General features: G+C 41.6%; 1 protein-coding gene across 4 annotated transcripts in view; it reads left to right on the plus strand.

Annotated features, from left to right (window-relative positions):
- GALNT1 (polypeptide N-acetylgalactosaminyltransferase 1) overlaps positions 1-10,084 on the plus strand; it is a 138,090-nt gene extending 128,006 nt beyond the window's left edge. For all 4 annotated transcript variants that reach the window (XM_054164058.1, XM_054164060.1, XM_054164059.1 and 1 more), the window contains exons 10-13: positions 5,391-5,530; positions 6,589-6,687; positions 7,410-7,544; positions 9,625-10,084. In XM_054164058.1, coding sequence (XP_054020033.1) covers positions 5,391-5,530; positions 6,589-6,687; positions 7,410-7,544; positions 9,625-9,771 — 521 coding nt within the window. In that variant the 3' untranslated portion in view covers positions 9,772-10,084. The remainder of the gene's footprint in view (positions 1-5,390; positions 5,531-6,588; positions 6,688-7,409; positions 7,545-9,624) is intronic.
- The last annotated feature ends 8,697 nt before the right edge of the window (positions 10,085-18,781 follow it).

Here is an 18,781-nt window from a genome sequence, read left to right on the forward strand (position 1 = left end):
CCAACATGGATTTAGGAAGGGCAGGTCCTGCCTCTCCAAACTGATCTCCTTCTATGATCAGGTGACCATCTGGTGGACATGGGGAGGCCTGTGGATGTAGTCTACCTGGACTTCAGCAAGGCCTTTGACACCGTCCCCCACAGCAAAATCCTGGCCAAGCTGTCAGCCCCTGGCCTGGACAGCAGCACTCTGAGCTGGGTTAGGAACTGGCTGGAGGCTGAGCCCAGAGAGTGTTGGTGAATGGTGCCACATCCAGGTGGTGGCCAGTCACTAGTGGCATCCCCCAGGGATCAGTGCTGGGCCCCATCTTGTTCAATATCTTCATTGATGATCTGGATGAGGGCATTGAGTCCATCATCAGTAAATTTGCAGATGACGCCAAGTTGGGGGCAGGAGTTGATCTGCTGGAGGGTAGAAAGGCTCTGCAGAGGGACCTCGACTGACTGGACAGATGGGCGGGGTCCAGTGGCATGGCATTCAACAAGTCCAAGTGCCAGGTGCTGCACTTTGGCCACACCAAACCCATGCAGAGCTACAGGCTGGGGTCGGAGTGGCTGGAGAGCTCCCAAACCTGGGAGCTGATTGACAGTCACCTGAACATGAGCCAGCAGTGTGCCCAGGTGACCAAGAAGGCCAATGGCATCCTGGCCTGCATTAGGAATAGTGTGTCCAGCAGGAGCAGGAAAGCCATTGTGCCCCTGTACACTGCATTGGTTAGGCCACACCTTGAGTCCTGTGTCCACTTCTGGGCCCCTCAGTTTAAGAAGGACATCGAGACACTTGAATGTGTCCAGAGAAGGACAACAAGGCTGGGGAGAGGCCTTGAGCACAGCCCTGTGAGGAGAGGCTGAGGGAGATGGACTTGTTTAGCCTGGAGAAGAGGAGGCTTAGAGGTGACCTTATTGCTCTCTACAACTGCCTGAAGGGAGGTTGTAGCCAGGAAGGGTTTGGTCTCTTCTGCCAGGCACCCAGCACCAGAACAAGGGGACACAGTCTCAAGCTGCACCAGGGGAAGTTTAGGCTGAGGAGAAAGTTCTTCACTGAGAGAGTTATTCGTCATTGGGATGTGCTGCCCAGGGAGGTGGTGGAGTCCCCATCCCTGGAGGTGTTCAAGAGGGGATTGGATGTGGCACTTGGTGCCATGGTCTAGTTGTGAGGTCTGTGGAGACGGGTTGGACTTGATGATCTTTGAGGTCTCTTCCAACCTTAGCGATACTGTGATGCTGTGATTTCTTTAGTCAAGCGTGGTAAGTCAAGGTTTAGGACATACAGACTGGTAATGGATAACATTATTATTTATGGCTTATAAGGAGGACAGAGAAGGGACTGAGTCCTCATCTTGTAACGTAGCTAAAGCTTGTGTTCAAAACATGGTGACCAGTTCCATGTGTTCTTGTTTTCAGCTCGTATTCCCTTTTAGCATTAAATGAGAATGCAAATAATGTAGCTATTCAAATTAGTTTTAAATCATTACTGCTTATCAGGTTTCATAATACTAAATAAAAACAAGTTGCATGTTTTTTGACAGAAGATTAGTTTTAGATGAAACAGTTTTCATGTTGTACTTTTGAAAATTATCAAGCAATTTAATCATGATGAAAACTTTGTGTTTCTTTTTTCAAAGCAGTTCAGTGTAAATACATTACCAAGCATTGGACTTGGCAGGCACATCTGCAGCTCTTCTGAAATTTTGAGGATGGCAGAGCTGTTGCAACACAACAAGCTTAAATGCAAGGTGGCAAAGAAAATTAAACTGAAAGAGTATTCTACTGATAGACATTATTATCTGTGTGCTTTTATAAAGGTGCAAGGAAAGACCATTATGTATTACTAATCACAGTAGTCTGGTACTGCATATGTGGTGGGTTGAGAGAGAAAGGCCCAAGATTTCACTCCCCCACTAAGAAGGAATAAAAAAACCCACAGCTAACTCAGACAGAAAAGCAAAGGGATGTAGCTGTATTTACAAGCAGTGGGTAAAAGCAGGATATGTACACACAATATACAGTACTTACAATATATACAGAAATATACAGCAAAGAAAGGATACAGGAACAGGCCGCCCCCCACCTCCGGACAGAGGGGGGTTCCTCCTGTGCCCCCTTCTCTCCCTTTTTTCCCAAAGAGGGGTTAGAGAGAGAAAAAGGCAGTTAAGAGGAAGAAAAAAGTTAGTAGGCCACCAGGATTAGTGCTTATCTGTTATTGGTCTGGCTAAATGCCCAGAAGCAGACAGGCTGGAAAGGGAGAGCGAAGAGGAACTGAACTGAGGAAAGTTCCAGCTGCACTAAAACTTAAAGCTACATTCTACCAATCTACCAATGAAATTCATTTGGAATACCATGTTTACAAAATATTCAGCCAGAGTGTCCCAGCACTGTCCCCTTCTTAAAGGCACAGCCTCAAACGGTCACATGCATACCAAACTTCTTCAAGAATAGTATCGGTACAAGCAAGTGCTGAGTGAAATCTTACATTTGTGCAAAAGAACTGGTGATGGTGTGATTGGGTGGTTTAGTGAGGTTGTTTGCCTTATCAATACTTGTTTTTTGAGTACATCGTTAATCATATGTCTGAAAAAAGAAAAAGGAAAAAAAAGCATGCAGTTGTCCCACAGGAAACAAGTAAGCTGTGTGATAAATAGAACCATCAGGGCAGTCCAGGCTTTTAATATAATTAGGTTTTGGGGCAGAGAGGTTGAGGAAAAATACATGGTCAGGTAAAGAACGCAAAGATAACAAGTAGCAAGTACTGCAAAAAATACTATCTCCATTTTCTTTTAATGAGTAAAACACAGATATTTGAAAGAACAGCTAGTCGACATGATTGTTGTCTTCGTGATGCACATGCCTGTAAAGTCTGGCATCATTGTCTCCTGAGAAGCAGATTTATCTAATCCTTGTTTTGTTTGGTTGCTGTTCTGCAGTTTGGTTGGTTGTTTTGGGGGGTTTGTTGTTGGTTGGTTTTCTTTTTTATCCAAGTCTTTATAAAAATGTACAAAAACACTGGAAGGTATACACCACTGGTATCTACAGAAGTCTTACTAATTTGTAGGGGAAATAATGATTTATACATGTTCTTTATTTTTTTATATGCTTTGACATTTCCTAGTTTGCTTCCATGTTTGTCTCCCCGACCCCCTCCCCCCCCATCAGAACTATGACCCATAAGTAACTGCCATGGCACTGTACAGTGCAAATGTACAGGAACGCAAGCTAGTTGTACTCGAGTAACACAGGTAAGGTACCAGACACCTAGGAAACCAAGTAATTCTGCCTTGTTGGAGAACACCCCTAAGGCAACTCTACCAATTCCACCATTCAGTCCATTTGCTAGCCTGATGATAACTGTGATGTATGTGCCAGTATATGGTTTAGTGCGGACCTAACTTGAGAGGACTTAAGAGTGCTGCAGATTAAAAATGGTAAAGTTGAATATAACACCCACCTTTCATGTCATTGTAACAGAGGGAAAATCAGCTGGCACTTTTCTTTCTGCATGGTGCCATTTAAAACTACTTGGAGAGACAACACCCTTGTATTCTATTATCCCTTTGTATTTAATCCATTATTGTTGTGTCTTCAATTCTTACTGCCATTCAGTGATGTCACCAAGCCATTACAATGTCATTTTCTGAAGATCAGTGTAGCAGACTCTGAATCGATTTTGGGTTGTCATAAGGCTGTCCTCAGCTGCTTTTTCATCACTGAAGAGCTCCATACATAGTTGTGATTGGTTTAACTTTTCATCAGCTTTTGTGAGAATGCTCCTTTTGGTGTAAAGCAAATACTTGCTTTGGTGAAGACAGGGTGGTGTTTTGGGGGTTTCTTCTTTGTCTTGTGGCTTTTGATTTTTAGATTTCTCTTGTGACTGGAAAGCCCAGACTGGAGTTTTCTAGGATTCTGTTCCAAGAGATTTTAAAATTCATTCACAATAATCAAAATTTGACTCAAAACCAGGCTGTCCCTTACTTTGATTCCCTTAACAATGTAGTTCTCCAATACCTTCTTTAAAAAGTGTTTAGTTACTTGGGGTTTTTTTGTTTATTGTTTTGGTTTGGATTGTTTGTTGGGTTTTGTTGGTTTATTGTTGTTTGGGGTTTGGTTTGTAGGGGTTTGTTTGTTTGCTTTAAATTCTGAAAGCCTGGTTGGCATTTTTTTCTTTCTGGAATATTGAAAGTACCAATATTCTTACTGATCTTTAAAAAGTTACCTGAAACGATGCTGTTGTCTTAATTGAGTATAAGTGCACCATCTGCTGGCAGGTTAATTTCATAACACAGCGTGCCACCTTAGAGGTGTGTCTAATTCAGTTTCAAAAGGTCAACAATTTTAAAACTAATTCAGTCTTTTAAGTGGAGTGATTTCTGAAAAATGCATGCGGGTGGAAGCCTCTAGCATGGTGGCAGGTTGGGTCATGCTTGCGGTCTGTGAAGGGAATTTCAATTGCTAGGACTTGGTTTTGTTCTTTTCTGGTTTGTCATTTTGGTAGCATTTTGCTCTTGTATAGTGTGGAAAATACAAAAAGAATGTGATGCCTGAAGTCTAGTAATTATCCTACCCTTAGTTAATATCATTGGAATATGACAGTAGTGTTCTGGTGAGGCAAAAATACTTACTGATCATGTACACCTTCCTCAACCCGTCTGCAGATGGGACTTGTGCAAATTGATTTTCAGAAGGAATTAGAACAACCATAAAGGAGTGGAAATATACAGGAAAAACTAGTACTTTCATAAATGAGGAGCAAAAGAGAAAGAGCAAAATTCCACGAAAAATGGTAACAGTCCTAAAGATGAGCATAGTTCCTGCAAATGCTGCAGTGATACTGAATAATTACTGAATTAATAAAGGGCTGGTGTCCTGGATGAGGGCTGCATTCTGACTGTGAAGTCAGATGATGAAGGTTCCAGCAGGTGATACCTGGCTTAGAGAGTTAAATTTAAATGAAATTCTCCTTGCTCCCCAGACTGCTATGTTGGACTGCTATGTTGTGCATAGACATGCATCCCACTTGCACGGGGGATGGAATGGTATTAGTGACTGTAATAGTTTCAGCCTTTCTCTAATAACTTAGCAAGCAATGGCATTAATTTTTTTTTTTCACAAACCACATCTCAGAAATTGTCACCTTTAGCAAGGATGTAGTGATTCCATCTTATGGCAAAAGAAGTCAGAGGTGGTGGTGACAGGTGCTGTCCTCTCTGAGAATATAAACAGCATAATGCTATATGTAAAAAACCAAACCCTGCAAAACACCAAAACCATTTATTTGTATAGAGATAGCTTTCTAAAGAGAAAGTCTTTCATGCAAGCAGTATGTCACACTGATGATTTTTGTATTAAGTTTAATATTCATTAGCAGTCATTGAATAAAACTTTTTGTTTCTATAGGAGTTACTAAGGTTGATTATGGGGACATCTCCTCACGACTTGGACTAAGACGCAAGCTCCAGTGCAAGCCTTTCTCCTGGTACCTGGAGAATGTTTATCCTGATTCCCAAATTCCACGCCATTACTTTTCTCTGGGAGAGGTAAGATTTTATCCTACTCATTTATCTACTCAGTGAAAAGTACATTGCTCAGTAAGTTGTTTATATTCAAAATGGAGTGCAAACAAGTTGACTTCAGTAGAGTTCAAGTATCTGGCATATGTGTTCTAGTCATCTATCCAATGATACATCTGGCTTCTCGGTGGAGCTGAAAACTGAACTTTGGTGTATAGTACTAGAATTTGAATGGTTTTCTTTCCTTACTGCAGTTCAAAATATTGCAGAAATGTGTAGTTATGGATAACTTTCTGTGTAATGTTCTCTATGAGCAGAGCTTTGCTTTAAAATCTAGGCCAGGTCAAGCCAAGACTTTTCCTGAAAACTGTCTTGAATTCCACCCCCAGAGCTGCTGTCAGTGACCAGCCTATTTCAGTGACCTCTCATGTTGGGCATTTCTCTGTTTTTTTCTTTGATGTTTAAGTAACTGTAGAAATGGTACAACTGATGCTGTCCTAAATAAGCAGGCACTCTCTCTCCCCTGCAAGTCATGTTGACCCAAATACAGCGCTTATTGTAGAGTGATTTTGTTTTGAAAAGACACACTTTGAACAAAATGGATCAGGCATTTGTGCTGCTCTGCAACTATCAGGAGACAATATTCAGGCCTGATTACTATATACTAATAAGGGGATTAAGGCTGTAACTCAAGAAGTGAGGAAATTGAACCCAGTCACCCGTAATTTCAAAGAGAATTAAATCCACAGTGCCTAGAAGAGTGCTTCAGAACTTCTGAAGGTTTTCACTCAGTGGTGTCCATTCTGTTGTAGCTGAGTCTTTCAGCAAAAAGAATCTCCAAGACAGAAGGGTCCCCAGAAGAAAGCAAAGAAACAAACACAATTCTGTAACCTGTAGCTTGAGTGTTTGCTTGGGAGTTTGAGGTTTGGCCAGTGGTCTCTCATTGTAGTCTGGTTCCTAACTTAAATTTCATTCACATAACCTGTTGTGTATAGCAGAGAGAACTGGTGCCATTGTGGTTTGATAGGAACCTAGTTCTCTTCTAAAAATAACCAACTGTGATGTGCTTTTCTATTTACTCCTAGATCAGAAATGTGGAGACAAACCAATGTCTGGATAACATGGCAAGAAAAGAAAATGAGAAAGTTGGAATCTTCAACTGCCATGGAATGGGTGGCAATCAGGTGCCATTTTTAAAAAAATTATCTTAATATATTGAAGTTTTCTGAACAATTCTCATCAGGACATTTCTTTGATTCTCAGTAGTTATCTTTAAATGTGCTTAAATTGCAAAGGTTAGGAAATGTTCACTGAAGAAAATGTGTGTAAGAGGAAATGGAGGAGAAGACTTGGTGGTGGTTTTTCGTTTGAGGCCTGATTGCTTTTACATTAACTTTTAGGTCAAAGATGAAGTAAAAGAAGGAGAGTATGCTACAAGCTAGACTTCACTGCTAGGTTCTCTGGAGCGGTCTTTTGATGCATCATTACTCTTGAAACAACGTGCCTGTACATGAAATGTTGCTTTCAATGTACATTTTTTTGGAATGTCAGTTCTGGAATTTATTTTACATCTCAAGGAGGGGGTTGGGTTTTGTTTGGCTGGTTGCTGGTTTTGTTTGTTAGTTTTGGGGTTTTTTGTTCTTCCTTTTTGGTAATTAATTATTTACTAGTATAGAAATACTGCCTGTGTTGAGAAACCTCGTATTTCAACACGAGAAGCAGTGTGCAATTTTAAAAAATGACCGTTTTTCACTGAAGACTTTGTTCATAGGATGTTTAGACCCAAAAAAAAAATAGTCTTTACATGCAGGCTGAAGGGAAAAGGAAAAAGTGGGTATTAATAACGTCATGACAAATCTTTTAGCTGAACTTCTTTTACAGTTCCTCTCATTGTTTTTCTGTCTAGGTCTTCTCATATACTGCCAACAAAGAAATTCGAACAGATGATTTGTGTTTAGATGTGTCCAAACTTAATGGCCCAGTAACCATGCTCAAGTGCCATCATCTGAAAGGAAATCAGCTTTGGGAATATGATCCAGTGGTAAGTCTTATAGACTTGTGACACTAAGATGAGACAACTTGGGTTTTTATGTGAGCCTACAGAGCAACATATTCCAGAGTGGGACCACTATTTGACACTCCAAACAGGAAACAAATTCAGGATTATGCATCTGTTTTGATTTGATTACCTGGTGAGTTTTGGAGGAACTTTTAGAAGAATACTTTCAATGTGATTTTGGATTCTCTTGAGAAAAAAGAGATCTGCTAGTGTACTGTTGCATTATGGTGCAATCAACAACAGAACCGTATTCCAGATACCTACTGGAACACTGAAAGATAATGCTAAAAATCTTGTCACAAATTCAGCACCTGGTGTCTTAATCTTGCACAAAATTAGAAGGAAATACTTTTCAAAACAAAAAGTATCAAAAAAATATAAGCAAGATTTTACATTTCTAATTGTGGTACATTTAAGGTAGAGATGCTTAGAACAGCTTTAATTTAATCATTCTCTTTCTTGTCTATAATGTTAACATTTATTTGAAAGGTCATATGTTGAACTGCCTGGTGTAGAAATCATTGACTGTTAATCCATTCATCATTAATTTGATCTGCAAGCTCTAAAAGCAATCTTGTAATGGAGTCCCTTTCCCCTTAATGACTACCAGGAAGAAAAAGGCATTGGGGAACTCAAAACTTTGTTGTCGTTAGTTGTCTACTTAAGTCTGTCCAACTTCATTCTTCAGTTGCTGTATGAGTACAGGAGGTAGATATGCTCTGGTTTTTGTTTGTTTGTGTGCGGTGGTTTGGCTCTGGCTGGGAGCCAGATGCCCACCAAAGCTGCTCTATCACTCACCTTCTTGAATGGACAGGGGAGAGGGAAACTATAACAAAAGCACAGGATTCAAGCTAGAAGCAATTTAATAAAATGCAAAGCCAAAGCAAAGGCTGTGCATGGAAGCAAAAGCAAACAAAGATGTTATTCTCTACTTCCCATCAAGCCAGATGATGTCCAACAGGCTCCAACACGCATGATGTCCAGGGCTCCAACATGCATAGCAGTTGCTCCAGAGGCATCTGTATGCCATCAACAGATGTCCCCCACACTTCCTTCTTTCGCTTACCTTATATATCTGAGCTGATATCATATGGCATAGAATACCCTTTGGTCAGTTTGGGTCAGCTGGCCTGGTTGTGTCCCCTCCCAAGACCTTGCCCACCCCTTGGCATACTCTTGGGGTGAGGGAATGTTGGAGAAGTACAGCCTTGGTGCTGGGTTCAGCAGCAGCAGCTACAGCACTCCAGAACACAGCACAAGTGTGCTTGTGCACATAAAGCCTGCCTGTTCTGCCACTTCACAGTCCAGTGTCCTGGTTGTGCTGCTGCTGGAGAGCAAATACTGACAATAACGCCTGTCAGTACCATAGACAAGTTGATGCCCTCATCAGTATCCATAGTACAGTGGCAGGAAATGCAACCTCTGAAGATCTTGCCTCCACAAGGATAGTACTGAGGTAGTGGTATATGCATGAGGAAGACTGGTAGATATTGGAAAAGATATATACATGTGTGAATTTGCCGAAATCTAGTTTTTAAGGGAACATACTTCTTTAAAAGAACAGATGGTATGGTCAGTTTTGTATCCCCAGTTGAGAAAAAAGAATAATTTTGAACTCTGCCTGTTCGATAAAATACATGTGCAAGAAATCCACATGCAGAAAAGAGAAAAAAGTCAACATGCTCAATGTGGTCATTCTTACCCAACCAAAACTACTATTGAAATAATTGAAGTTATGTGTCTTACTGAATTTTAATTTTTAAACCCTCAAAGATATCTAGCTTTATAGTCCAATATAAAGAACAGTGGCTGTTGCTTGATAAGAATGTCATTTAAAAGCTCAGACTGTTCCATTTTTCACCAAGCAAGGTTTTCAGTATCTACAACATTAAATATCCTCTTTAGGTGTTCTTCAGTATTGAGATCTGGAGTCAGTAACAGAGGGGTTGTATCTACTTCCTGCTTGCCTGTGGAAGAGTTTTAATGGCCACTAGGAACTTTTTTGGTTAGCTCATACCTGGTGATTTTTGTAAAACTATTTTCTTTTCATTCTGTCTTCAAGAAATTAACCCTGCTGCATGTGAACAGTAACCAGTGCCTGGACAAAGCCACAGAAGAGGACAGCCAGGTACCGAGCATCAGAGACTGCAACGGCAGCCGCTCCCAGCAGTGGCTGCTCCGCAATGTCACCCTTCCAGAAATATTCTGAGAGGTTCTAAAGAAAAGCAAGGATCGACTGGGCTACCTCAGCTGATACTTTGGCTGCACTGTTAAGTAGCAACAGTAGAAAGTTCTGCTCGCAGAATCCACAGTTTGTCAGCTGTTAGAACTTCTGCAGCTCCTGAGTAGCTGTGAACCAGCCTTCCTGTAAAAGGATGTGAAACTGCCACAAGTACTAGTGAAACTGCACCCACTGATGTTTACAAGAGCAAAAAAGTTTCTTCCAGCAAGTAATTTAGATAACATTTGGACAGTAGAAACATAATCAATGAAATAGTCTCTCTGAAGAGCTGCATCTGCATATCATTTGCTTGCACATCAGTAACCTCTGCTGAAAGTGCTGTTGTAATGAGAAGGTTCCAAGATGGTTTTTTTTCCCGGTTAGAAGTGGTGACTACTAGATCCACAAGTAAATGAAAGAGAGCTGGAAAAGAGATTCTGTAATAGGGAATAATACTTCTTTGGTTTAAAAACAAAGTAAACAGGGTTTAATGGAAATTAAATCAGAACTATGAAAAGTACAATTTGTTATAGTGAAGTATCAAATTTATATGTAGATTTATACCTCAGTGGGGGAAATAACTATGTCAAAAGGCAGTTGTTTCTCTCTTTCAATTGTGTAATAGTCTATAAATACATTTTTTTCCTGGTGAGTCTAAAATCATTCTGGGCAGAAACAAATTGAACATAAGAATAAACATGGCTCTTGACTGTCAGATCAAGTTTTTTCTTTTAATTTGTTTCTATTTTAATTTCTTGGCTGTTGGAATTGTATCTTTCTATTGCTGTCTGCAATCTGGAGGTTAAAATGTTGTCTTAACTATTTTTTTCTGTTTCATCCAGGCCTGCCACCATTTCAATTTATACTTGAGTCAGTCACCTTACAGACTTTCATGGCCAAACAAAAGATTTAAGTAGACTTTGAAATTAAGTTAACTTGAAAGTATGCACTTAGCACCCAAGACTCACACTACCGTACTATGGTTTCATTTTCATAGCAATAAATCTTACGTTCTTTGTTTGATTTCTGTCATCAGAAAGCCAGAAGAAAAGAAATATGATCAGAGTAGCAGGAAACTAGCAAACCCAAAGGTTTTCTGAAATCCTGTTTCACTTCATGTTCAGATATGCTTCATTGTTAAGTGCATATTTAGAGTAGACTCTGAATTGTAATGATGCCTTTTTTTTTTTGCCTAATAAAACCTAAAGAAAAATAGCTAAATTGGCTTGGGTGTTAAAGTTAACATAGCCAAGAGCAATATGACTGTGTTATTACATTGGTCTGTATTTTTTAATTGACTTTCTCTGTTTTGTTAAGAAAAATCTGTATGGGCTGATCCTGAAAATGAGCCACTGAACGCTCAGAGTATACACTGAATTTTCCTTTGGAAAGAAAAATGAGATTTGCTTAATGGAGAGGATATTTTTATGATAAATGGCATTGTTTGGCCAACTGTCCTGTAAAGCAAATTAAATCTAGACTCATGCAAAAGTTGTGTGGAACTATATTTGACTGTTACGGCTATTTTAGATTTGTTTTCCAAGGTGCTTTAAGTCAGTGTTATCTCCTATATTTCTGCAACAGTACACAAGCTGTTCTCATACACAAAAGCAGGGGAAATGTTTACAATTTGCAGTAATACAGACAATCAGATGATGTGGGATTAGAATCAGATAAAACATCCAAATTTTTGACTGATAGCCTTCTATGATGGTGTGACTGAACAGGTAGATGGAGAGCTGTGGAGGTTGCCTACCTTGGCTTCAGCAAGGCTTTTGGCACTGTCTCCCATAACATCCTTGTAGGTAAACTCAGGAAGTGTGGCTTAGAAGCTTGAGACTCCGAGATGGATTGAGAATTGGCTAAACAATAGAGCTCAGGGTTGTGATCAGTTTGTGCAGAGTCCGGTTGGAGGCCTGTGGCTAGTGGTGTTCCCCAGGCTTCAGTACTGGGTCCAGTCTTGTTCAGCATCTTCATCAACATCCCAGATGAAGGGATAGAGTGTACCCTCAGCAAGGTTGCTGGTGATACAAAACTGGGAGGAGTGGCTGACACAGCAGAAAGCTGTGCTGCCATTTAGTGAGACCTGGACAGAATGGAGAGCTGGGTGAAGAGTAAGGGCAAGTGTAGGGTCCTGCACCTGAGGAGGAATAACGCCATGTATTGTTAAAGGTTAGGGCCTGGTCTGCTGGAAAGCAACTTCGTGTAGGAGGACTTTGTGGAATCCTGGTGGAGAATAAGTTAACCATGGGACAGCACTGTCCCCTTGTGGTGAGGAAGGCCAGTGGTAACCTGGGGTGCATTAAGCAGGTTGAGGGAGCTTCTGCCCCTCTGCCCTAGTGAGACCATATCTGGAGTACTGTGCCCAGTTCTGGGGTCCCCAGTTCAAGAGGGACAGGGAAGTACTGGAGACAGTCCCAACAGAGGGCTATGAGGATGACAAAGGGACTGGAACATGTCTTACAAGGAAAGGCTGAGACCTGGGGAGTGTAAAAATGAAGTTATGTATTAGTATGACTATTAGTCTAACTTCTGAAATCCCTTATAAAGCGCTGCCAGCATGGAGGCTCTGAATCAGAGGTTGGTAGAGTTTCATGTGATGAGAAGCAGGAGCATCAGAAGTGCAGTGTAAGAATCCTGTATGTTTTCAACATTTAATTTCATGTTTCACATTTCCTAAGTGTGACACATGCCTGAATACACAATCCCAAATACATTTGCACTCTAATGATTAATACTGTGATCCCCTGTTAATGAAAATTAAGCACCATGGCTTTTGATGGAACTAAGCCAGGCCCCAGCATTACTATGATTTTAGTCTTGTTAATTCAACAAGTTGTTTTGTATGCTGGTCACACAAAACTGCAGTAAAAGTCACGGCACAACTAAAAGCACACATATGAAGTTGTTAGATTCAGAAAGCTAAAGCAGCAATTTGATTTCCAGCCTGTCTTACCTATCCTCATCTGCAAGGACAGCCCTCTTCCCCACCTGAATATGGGCAGGGGAAGCAGCAGTGTCAGCAGTCCTTAGGTGTTTGGCTTAAAACCTCTCAGCCACACCCATGATGGGGTTACTGGTGATGGTTGACAGGTTGTGTTTAGCTTGCCTACTCACCACAGATCAGCAGTTGTACTGTGTCAGCAGACAGTACAGGGCTTCTGCTAAGATTCCCTGCACCTCTACTAATGTGCATTTCAATTCCCTGTTGTGTTAAGCACCTTTCTAACATGGGCACCAAATAGCTTCTCCCATACAGTTTTCTTCTAGCTGTTTTTACCACAAATGTGGTGGCTGTCATCAGACCTGTCTGCTGAAAGCAAGATTCCATACTGACTCTAGTTTTAGTTGTCTTCCACTTAACAGGTCTGGTACTTGCATTTCTCAGCTTTGACTAGGAATACTGGTTGACTCTATCCTTCCAGAGTTACAGGCATACCTAACTCCTTTCTGTCTAATATGTCTTCTCACACTGAAGTCTTCAGGTGGACTTTTTAGAACCTCTATAGTGCTTTTTTTATTTATTTATCCTGTCCTGAAAAAAAAATGAAAGCAGTGCTGGCTGATTTTGCACATACACCAAATATGCGCAGGGCAGAAGAAAAGCAGCATCGATGCCTGAAGAGAGTTGGTCAGCATCAGTTTGTCCTTCTTTTGTCCCATGCTATGTGTTCAGCATAAGTTTCCTGTATGTACTCTAAAGACAGTGATCTGTTCTCCATCTCATCTGCCCGTGCAAAGAAACACCAGTGAGAAACACCAGTGCTTCTTTACTGGTTGAATTATATCATGTTAAGGTGCAGACTTGATCTAACTACACTGTGCCAGGTCTGATTAGGTCATCTGTCTGTTCAGATACTGAAAGTCACAAAACAGTCATCTGTGTGTAGATACAACTGTGAATGGCTTTGTCTCAATCTGCCTGTTTTGTTAGTATGAAATTAAGTCGTATTTTTGTTTTTATTTTAGTACTGTACAGAATAGCTTAGCAATTGCTTTTTCATCTTGTCACAGCCATGGTCCTAGTCTGAGGTGAGTACTGTACACAAAAGACATAATCTCTGTGTTTCATTAACAGCTGTATTAAGATAATCTTTCTAATTCTTATTCTGCAGAATCTTTCTTGTAACAAACTCAGAGACATGAGCAAAGCCTTGGCAGATTTATTCTGCTGTACTTCCCCTTCAAGGTAAGTAAGGCCATACAAATATGCTTCAGGAAATTGACTGAAAAAATACTCAGATCCTCTTCACCACAAAAACAATTCCTCAGTGGGTTTAAATTAAGAAAATCTGTGTTACAGATTAGATTTTAATAGCTTTAGGAGTCCTGCTTCTTATTTGAACTTAATTGTAACGGTAGAGGTTTAGGGTAAGACAAGAATATGTCAGGTTAAAATTATCAAGCATGCATACAGACCCAAGGGGAAACACTGACAAGAACATTTCGTAAAGTCATCTTAAGTATTTCCTCAATTTGTCTTACTTTTCAAATTAACATAGTTGTGATAGGATATGAAGGTGCACACCTGTATGTGGTGTACTTTGGATAACAGAACAGCATTTTTTCTGTAAGAAAATTTTTCATTGTAGAAACCTAAATTGGCACATTGCTAATAGATATCTAGAGAATAGAAATTATGATATTGAGATGAAAACTAAGTCATCACATTGTCCACTGGTTTAAGAGGCTTCCTCTAAAATATGTGTTTCCTACAAACTTCACTTTGGCAGAGGGAGGCACATATCCTATTAAGTGGTCCAAGAAAAACTGTTGAGTCGGTGTCCAATCCACAGGAAGCAAGAAAGGAACTCAGCCTTCACTGCTGCAGCAACTTCAGCATTGGAAATACTCCAATCAGAGAATTTGAGAATAAGTTTTGTAGTTGCCTTAGCTGCATGTTGAATGCATCTGAATTGTTTCAGAGCAGAAACATTGTTTCAAGTTCAGTGGAAACAAAGAATTTTTTAGCTGCTGTTTTCCACGTGGTTTTTATGTACACAAATTAATTGTGTTGAAGAGGTTATTAAATTTACTAATATGAAATACAAATTATGAAAATACTGGTTTTATTGTCAAAATTAATAACCGATGAATCACTAATTCTAGTGCACGTTTGTGAAATACATTCCATAAGTGGCTTAGTATTATGATTAGAACTTAATTGGAATATTTACAGACTCAGTTCTATAGTTATATAACGAAGGGTGCAGTTCTGCCGCTTGGCCACTAGATGGCGACGCGACGGAACACGGGCGGCTTCTAACTACAGCAGTATTTCTATGCGTCGCAGATCACTCTGTGACGCGGATGCTTTGAACTGAATGCTCGTGAGTGGAAAACACGTGGAAGATACTTTGCAGCTGTTGTTTGTAGCAAGGTTGAGTTCCGGCAGACTACTGTCACTGGACTGGTTCCTAGGCTGGACAGCAGTGCTGGGTAGCTGTTTCCCCTCTCCGTGGCAGTGGAGAGGAAATGGAACCTCGGCTTAGCTAGCAAGCAGGTTCCCTTGTAGGACTTGGCAGGTTCCCTCCAGACGATAGGGAGCGGTCCTGCGCGGATTGGCCTGGCGGGGCCGGCAGGGCTGGGCCTGGGACGGGGGTCGGCCCTCAGAGTCGCATGGCAGGGTGGGGCAGCGGTTCCCCATAGGCGGGCTCGGAGGTTTCCGAGCAGGCACGGTAGCAGGCGGGGCGGGCCCGGTGGGGCTTGGCCATTCTGCAATGGGCTTCGGGCTGGCGTGGAGCGGCCCTCATGGAAGAAGCGCGGCTACGGGGAGCGGTGACTTCCCGTTTACTTGGCTTAAAGGAGCAGAGGGACTCTCAGAGCGGTCTCGGGTTTGGAGGAGTATAGGCACGAACAGTGCTCTGGATCTCCCCTGAGGTTTTACAGGGCTCGGCGTGGGCTACCGGACTCAGTCAAGTCCCTTCTCCCCGGCAACTGGGCAGATCGTACCCTCGGGGGTCCAGTCCTTCGGAGGCATGGTGGGCTGTCCCGGTCGGCGTGACTGGCGGTGACAACGCTGGGCTTCACGGGCTCACCGAAGGTCTTCCCTCTGGGGATAATTCTCAGGGCTAGGCTCAACGGGCCTGCCTGGATACGGGCTGCTTCTCGTCGTGCAGAGGCTTCCCGTGTGCTTGATGTATGAGAGAGAAGAGCTAACAGCAATGAGCTCAATGGCAGAGGCTATGGCTCGAGCGTTGTCCTCTTGGGCAAGGAGAGAGACGAAGTGAAAGAGGGGGCAACTTGTTTACCAACTGGGATAATACTTAATAGGTTCCTCGAGGCTGGATTTGACCAATGGGCACTCTTGTAAACAACTGGCTTCAGCCTATAGAAAGTGTGAAGCTGCCGATACTTGGTGTTAGCACAAGCATGCCATGCGATGGGAGCGTGCAGGGCGCCGTGCTGGCCTGGCTTAATGCCTTGGCTTTTGTCTGCCTCATGAAGGAGGGGAATTTGTCCGCATGCTGGGACACGATTCAATTATCTGGGCATAAGGTGCTTTCACCACAGGTCTCTAATGGATCTTCTTGGTCTGAATATATTTTCAGGTAGCTAACCAAATTAGCACAGTGGTAGTTTCAGTTCTGTCAGTTAGATGGACACACCTCAAATGACCAATTCTGCTGCTAAGTATTTTAGGATCTCAGAATATATAACAGTTGTCACTATAGGTGATTGCCATAAGACTGTAAGTGATGACAGGTTGCATGCCAGTGAATCATTTGCATGCAATTTCTCTTGCACTATTTTAAGTGAGAAAAGTGCTGGGAGTAAAAAGTGTCGCTTCCATTACCAGTGTAAAAAACCTGTCCCCATGTGAAATAAAAAGAAGAAATACATTCTTGAGGTGGTGGGATCAAGTGGCACATGTAATTCCCTTCAGATGGTGAATGAACTGGAGACAAATGTCAAATACAAAAATCTTCTTTGTCATTCCCAGATGCCGAAAACCATGGGAACCAACTCTCTATCGTCCATATTTTCAGCTTGCTTGAATGTAGTAGCTCTCAATTTTCCTCTCTAGTCAAAGAGACCCAATCATTCCCCTGAGGCAGCCTCAGCTTTTGTGACCTTGAATGTGTACAAATTGTGCACATGCGTGTATGTGTGTGTATTTATGTGAAGTAACTTACACAAAACACATTAAACTACTTCTCTGTGGTAACACACTCAAACCCCTTCTTTCCCCCTCCCCCTTGTGGAGTCAGGATGGGGGAAAGAAAAGTGTGGGAAAGGGGCAGAAGGCACCTTTCCCACCTAGGGCCGGGGCACACGTACCCATCCCCACGCTACATGTCAGAATCCCCGTACTTTGGCAAGCATGGGATGCAATAAGTCAAGTTTCCCACTTCTTTGGGTGACATTCTGACAGCCTGCCACTTGTTAGTGGGAGAATAGTCTCTGTTTGTGGACTTGTCTTTTCCCAAACAGTGTTCCTTAAACTGTTACTGCTTATGTATATTGTTAAAGTATTTTCCAACCAAACACAGAATCTGTAAGCTTTCCTAACTTTGTATACAGTTATGAGGGGGCAGGGGTTTAGATTAATAAATAATTTATGTTTTTATTAATTCCCTGTCTTACCATCTCTTTATTTTGTAACAAGTTGTTACTAAAGTTCAGCCCCACAGGGTTCCTTAATTATTCAAAGCAGTGACAGAACTACTCATAATAATGATGACAATGTAGTAATAATGTGATTTGGTGTGGACTGTAATGATACAGGGAACAACTTTATTATGCTCTCAAAGCTGTTCAGTGTTGCTGTCCCTTCTCCCAGACCTCCTGAGGGAGAACCATGGAGCACTGTGCCTAACAATTCTCCTGTGCATCATCTTGACATGGCTGTAAGAGCACATGCAGGAGCGTGTATCTCTTTTGCCTTGCAAGATATTCTCATCAATGGCAAAAAAGATCACACAGTGTATGTGATTTTCAGTGTAGTTCTTACAGTCCTTAATATTGCTGGTTAGAGCAGTGGGAACTGGAGCAGGCTGTCTTACCTTGCAGACACCATTTTGTAAGGGGTTTTCATTTTTGTTTTGCGAGTTTTGTCTACTGTCCTTTGCAGTGTTCATGTTCCATAATGTTACAGCTCCATAAGGAAGTTAGATGAATCCTACCTGTCCCTTGGTGGAGCTTATGTGTGAAGATGTCTGCAAGAAGGACAAATTCTGTCAGAAATACAACAAAGGTAAAAGCACTTGTGAATAATAACTCCCCTACCCTGCACCAACCTTAACCCAAGTGGGTTGTGAGATATGGTTGCTTATTTTAAATGTCTGTAGTAATCTGAGGTCCACTTGAGTTGTGATATGAAGATGTCTGGGCTTTTTGTTAAACTGCCTGTGCTGGGTTGGAACTATCCCACTGCCACAGACTATTTTGGCTTTGTCAACGGTATGAGGTTCCTTAGATGAGCCCACAGAAGGTTGTCTGTAGTTGACAAAGCTAGAGGAATGGTCACTTTTGTGTATACACCATGTCTTCACCCTTTGCAGAATACTTCACTACCATTGGGGTTATGTTAAGTGTTCTTCCTGCCACTTCTCTAGTAGATGATGTGAGCACCTAGGGCTAATGTGGCATCAGTAAGGTGTTTGTAAAGTTATTGTTTGTGAGAGAAAAACCCCAACAAGATATATCAGGCACTTCATTTTGACACTCTAAGTGACTCCAAGTATTTTCTTTTTATAGAAGAATAGTTAAACACCCACAACTGGAATTAATTCATGTGTGTGCTCCTTTTCCTCCCTCCTTTTCCTTTCTGTAGGAGTCCATATAGTGCTAGTCCTTTGTGGCTATCACTCAGATAGATGAGAATGAAGATAGATGGATGTACAGCCAAAAGGCAAATTTGCAAGTAGACTGCAGCTTGGAGAACTCCACTTAGAGGTAATGTGTATGATTTTATTTATTTTTTAACTCATGAGGTGAGCTTTAACTTCTATGTTGATTATTCAGAGCATGAAGCTTACTGAAAACTAAGCTGTTG

This window comes from Dryobates pubescens, chromosome 9 (assembly GCF_014839835.1).
Source record: "Dryobates pubescens isolate bDryPub1 chromosome 9, bDryPub1.pri, whole genome shotgun sequence".
In the NCBI taxonomy this organism is placed as follows: domain Eukaryota; kingdom Metazoa; phylum Chordata; class Aves; order Piciformes; family Picidae; genus Dryobates; species Dryobates pubescens.